Here is a 5,658-nt window from a genome sequence, read left to right on the forward strand (position 1 = left end):
AATTAAAAATTTATAATTTACTAAATATTGAAGGTTAATCACCATACAAATGTTATTTCATAAAAACTTACTTCTATAGTATGCTTGTGGAGGAGCATCCTCCACAAACACCTGATTCTCTTCCTCCCCCGGCACCTCCATTTGAGGGTCAACGGCTGGATGATGGTTTGCCGGGGAAGGAAGAGATTCACCCGCAGCAACTCTGGCCCTTGGATTAGGGCAGGGAGCATTATTTGCTGTGGGCGCCCTGCCCTGAATTTGGGACGGTCCGGGTGCAGGGTCTGAAAAAAGAAAAAAATATTATGATTTTAATTATTTTAAAATTATTAATGTCTACTGTGAATTTAAATATTAGAGTTATTAAACATACCTAAATTGGCCTGCCCCGCCACTGCCCTATTGCCATTGGCTTCACTTCTTTGATTATTCAGTAAAAATAAATATAAAATTAAAAACTAAAGTTTATATTGATTCGTCCTTTAAAATTATTTGAAAATAAATGATAGAAAACCGGAGAAAAAACAGTATATTTTACTAATTTTCTGTCACTAGAAAAATAAAATACTTACATTCATGTTAACACCTTGGCGGTATCCTTGGAAAAGAATTAACGGCGACTTTATTACGAAAATATCCAAAAATATATCGTATATATAGATGTATTACTAATTATTTAATTACATTAATGTCGGTATGCAATCCTTCCTTAATATCCTGAGATTCTATTAAATTTAAGATCTCAGCCAATCCGAATACATTATCTAATCGATCAATCAATCATAAACATGGAATACATTCATTATAAAATTGTCGGTATATCAGTCCTTCTATTATCACCTGAGCATTGATCAGACTATAGCCATCCTTTCGATTTAAAGCACAAATTAGATTAGCCAATCGGAGATTTATATAAATCAATAATTTAAATTAATCGATTATTACTAAAGCACATATTAGATTAGCTAATCGAAAATTTATATTCATCAATAACTTAATGGAACAGAATCAATTAAGAATTAATTAAAAGGGCCGCTGTAAGGGCCGTTGTAACCAAGCAATTCAGGCAAGCCTCGTGTACAACATGGCGGACAAAAATCTGAACGCGCAAATTTGGGTTGGCAGCAGTGATTGAAAAGCCAGATGACGTCAGTTTTTGTAGAATAAGATTTTTGCCAAATGGTTAGGGCCGCTGTAACGTGAGAAATCAAGCATACCATTTGAAAGAGCAAAATCTGAAAACAGCAGATTTAGGTTGGCAACGTTGAAAAAAAATGACGTCATTACGTAGATCAGACTGAGTCAAGAAATTGTGAAATGGTAGTACATCCACGTGGTTTTGACAGCTGTCAACTGGTGCAACCTGTGCATTTTAACAAAATGTACAAGGACACACAGAAGTATTACAGATCCATAGGATTGTGTCTTTCGCTTCTGTATATAGGAACATTCAATTGGGATATCACACATACTAAAACTGCTACTAATATGATTATAATTGTATAAACAAACCTCTATTGTAATATATATGTGTAAGAACAAAAAATAGATGCTTTATAATTTTTAAATAGTATAAATAAGAATATTAATTCAATAACAGTATGATTACAATTGTATAAATAAAACTTTATTGTAATATATATGTGAAAGAAGACAAAATAGATGCTTTATTACATTGAATTAATTTAAATAAAAATATTAATTCAATGACAATTATAGTATTAACTCTAATAAAAATTATTCCAGTATTAATTTCAGAATCCTGTACTTTTGTCTTACTGGGTGGGGCTATTAACACGCCTATAATTTAATATTTAAATAAATTGTTAATATAAAATAAACATATCGTAAAATCATGAATAAATAGGAAGGTTACATGCTCGGACTATTCTCGCTATTGTTATACATTATTTTATTAAGCAATTTGGATAAGATTTTATACGCTAGAGCAGGACAACCACAGCTTTGAAGCGTGTGTGCGCAGTGGTAAAGTATAACTGTCGCTCCAGTGACGTAAATATACTTTGTAATGTTACTTTTCCCAGAGTAAACGTGCATTTTTCAATTCACGCCAGTAAGCAGTACTGCATCTCTGATACCCAGAATTTTTCCATAGGTAATGGAGGAAAACCGTAGGTAGTTGTTCCATCTTCAATCGAAACCTTGACGCAGCGGCTGACTCCAGGATTTAACGACAAACGCGCATTTTGCGTAGTTACATATTTACAGGTTGCCATTTTTAACTTTTAAATGAAATCTCTGAAAGGGGAATAATATTAATATCAGTGCGAAGCGAAATATTTGGAGAATAAATAGTTAGTATTCATGTGCACTATTTACTTCTCTTCCCTAAGCCTCTTGATTTTCTCATCTGCAAGCTCTGTGAGGTGCTCATAATAATTTTTTTTTGCAATTTGCGCGTTAATCTTCTCATCCAACAATTGCCTATGTTTATCGGCGATATCAATGTTATTGATAGTCTTCTTTTTTCCAGCTGCCTGGTTGTAGATGACGTTTTGGAGGGGTTGACTCATTGATTTTCTTAAATTGCTGGGTCCCCCATCGTTTCCCCAAGAAACAATATCTCCTTCAGCTCTTAATGTCTATAAAGATGGTAAATTAAACTATTATATGAAATAAATGTTATCTATTAAAAAATTATTTACTTTGAATATTGGCGCTAGATCATCAATGTCGTCCGATCCATCGGATTGAATAAGATCATCAACGGTACGGATGTTGCGTTTATCACTTTCAGATATTGTTAAAGTCTTAGCAGATGAGCTGGTGGAAGTTTGCAGAGCAGAACTAGTAGAAGGCCTTAATGCGGAGATTATTAGTGGTATATTATCGGAATCTCCCAGATACTGTATTCCAGTAGCCGATTTTCCAATCAACGAAACCACTATCTCAAGAAATTCATCTGTTTCAGGGGCCATCGATATTCCACCGCCTAAAAGCAGATATTATATTTTAATTAAAAAAAAATTTATCTTATAAATAATATATATTATACCTGTTTTATAAATCTCTTTTTTTCTAATGGCGTGGTACTTTCTTGCCTGCATCTTTATATTATTCCAAGCGGTTTTTAGGCAAATATTTGCCCGATTGCCGCTAGATGCTTAAGCCATCTCTTTTTTGATCTTATTCCATGCCCTCTCTTTCTCGCCCTTTGTACTCCCATCTGTTTTTTTATTTTCCACAATTGGAAGATATTTTTATATTGTTTCTAATAAGACACAACGGTATTCTTTGTCCATCGAATGAAATTTTAACGTTTGTAAAATTATTTATGTAAGCAAGAAAAGATTGTCCTACTTATTTCCTTTTTATCAATATGCACTTCTAATCAGAGTTGCCAAAAATGATGTTGTTTGCTACAGAAACAGTTAAACAAAGAGGGCAAGCACACAAAGTCATAAGCGTCTATGATTGTGAACTGCTACTAACTGGTTCACACGCATAGGCGTTTATGACTTTTTTGTGCTTGCCCTCCCTGTTCAACTGTTTCTGTAGCAAATCATTGTCTTTGGCAACTTTGCTTATAATGTGATAGGTTATAATTATAATGCTACTATATTGATGTGCACATAGCGAATACGGATGCAATCTGGCATAATATCGTTTATCCTTGGTTTTTCATAAACAATTGCGAAGATTGGTCGTTTTCTACAAATATACAATAATTCCTATATTGGTTACTTCTGTTTCGTAATGGAGCAAGAAATAGTATTTAATAGAGAAGAATTAGAAGAGGAAGCTGAAGAAGATCCTCCACGACAGCATAGAACGCACGTCTATTTGACGAGAAAAAATTACTTCGATCTGTCTAACAAAGAAAATTTTCAGCGTCGCTTTAGATTAAATAAAGTGCAGTTTTTGGAAATTTTTAACCAAATTGAGCCGAAGATACATATGAGACAATGGTAAGCTAGACTGATTATTGTAGGAAATTTTATATTTTAAAAGGGGTGCACACGTGTGTGGATTAAGCACTTTATTTGATTTAATGTACAAATATGTATAAGTATATAAATAAAAATGATAGTCGTCATTGAATGAATAAATTGTTTTTTAGGAATAAAAGCATTCCATTGACTATCAGGCTTTTAGTTGCGCTGAGGTTTTATGCCACTGGCTGCTTTCTGCTTGTAGCAGCAGATTTCACTGGGATCAGTGAAAAGAGTGCCCAACAGATCGTTCACCAAATATCAGCTGCAATTTCCGAATTAAGACCGAAATATATCAAGCTACCTCAAACCAACGGAGAAATAATGCGTATAACGAACGATAATTTCCATCTGTCGGGAATGATACGCGTTATAGGCGCGATAGACTGCATACATGTTCAAGTGAAGTCATATGGTAAATATTTTACTATTTATTTTACAAAAAATATACGTAATATTTAATGTTCGTGTTTTTAATTTGATTTTTAAATATTTACTTAGGAGGTGAAAACGCTGAACTATTCCGGAACCGGAAAGGGTTTTTCAGCTTGAACGTCCAATGCCTCGTGAACAGTCGGCTGCAGTTTATGGATATCGTTGTTAGGTGGCCGGGATCTGCCCACGATAATACCATTTTCGAAAATAGTCGACTCAAATTTCGGTTCGACAATTTTGAATTTGAAAATGGTATTATCTTAGGCGACCGCGGCTACCGAAATCAACGGTACGTAATAACACCGCTCGCCAATCCGCAAACACCTGCTGAAGTTCTATACAATGATGCACATATAAGAACAAGATGCATGGTAGGTATAATTGATAATGATACAATTTTATTTTTTTTTTCAGTTTTATAATTGTATTGTTTTAGGTTGAAAGATGCTTTGGAGTTTGGGGAAGAAGATTTCCAGTGCTCACAATTGGCTCTCGATTCAAAACACCCGAACGAACTATGAATGTGATAATGGCAACAGCTATTCTTCACAATATAATTCGCAGAGACAAGTTGCACGCGAAACCTGGCATGGAAACATATTACAATATTCCCGAGGTCTTCTCCCCTACAACAGAAAATGATCGTCAGTTCTTAATTAACAATTATTTTTCAAGGTAATTGTTAATATAATTATACACTCATATACCAATAACATCATTGAAGCAATATATAATTCCACATTTTTAACACAGGATTGCTAAACAGTAAGCGGTAGGAACTAGTGGGAAAAGAAACATTACAAAGTATATTCGCTTTGCTGAGAACCTAAAAGATTGGAGCATGCAGCAGTAGTTTCCTCCTAAGCCAGGGCATCGCGGAATGTCATTGAAGTTTGATTTAATAAGTTGAACGACCTTGTAAATATGTAACTACGCAAAATGCGCGTTTATCGTTAAATCCTGGAGTCAGCCGCTGCGTCAAGGTTTCGATTAAAGATGGAACAACTACCTACGGTTTTCCTCCATTACCTATGGAAAAATTCTAGGTATCAGAGATGCAGTACTGCTTACTGGCGTGAATTGAAAAATGCACGTTTACTCTGGGAAAAGTAACATTACAAAGTATATTTACGTCACTAGAGCGACAGTTATACTTTACCACTGCGCACATACGCTTCAAAGCTGCGGTTGTCCTGCTCTAGCGTTTAAAATCTTATCCAAATTGCTTAATAAAATAATGTATAACAATAGCGAGAATAGTCCGAGCATGTAA

The 5,658-nt window shown here is 34.4% G+C and overlaps 1 protein-coding gene across 1 annotated transcript; it reads left to right on the forward strand.

The window, feature by feature from the left end:
- The first annotated feature begins 3,714 nt into the window (after window positions 1-3,714).
- On the forward strand, window positions 3,715-5,658 carry LOC136777313 (putative nuclease HARBI1). Its single transcript, XM_066733481.1, has 5 exons — window positions 3,715-3,926; window positions 4,079-4,365; window positions 4,452-4,756; window positions 4,822-5,060; window positions 5,526-5,658. The coding sequence occupies exons 1-5, from the start codon at window positions 3,715-3,717 to the stop codon at window positions 5,656-5,658; spliced, it is 1,176 nt and encodes a 391-aa protein (XP_066589578.1).

Source organism: Prorops nasuta, unplaced genomic scaffold, assembly GCF_024137725.1.
Source record: "Prorops nasuta isolate Cenicafe-Biocafe unplaced genomic scaffold, Cenicafe_Pnas_1.2 PNAS00011, whole genome shotgun sequence".
NCBI lineage: Eukaryota > Metazoa > Arthropoda > Insecta > Hymenoptera > Bethylidae > Prorops > Prorops nasuta.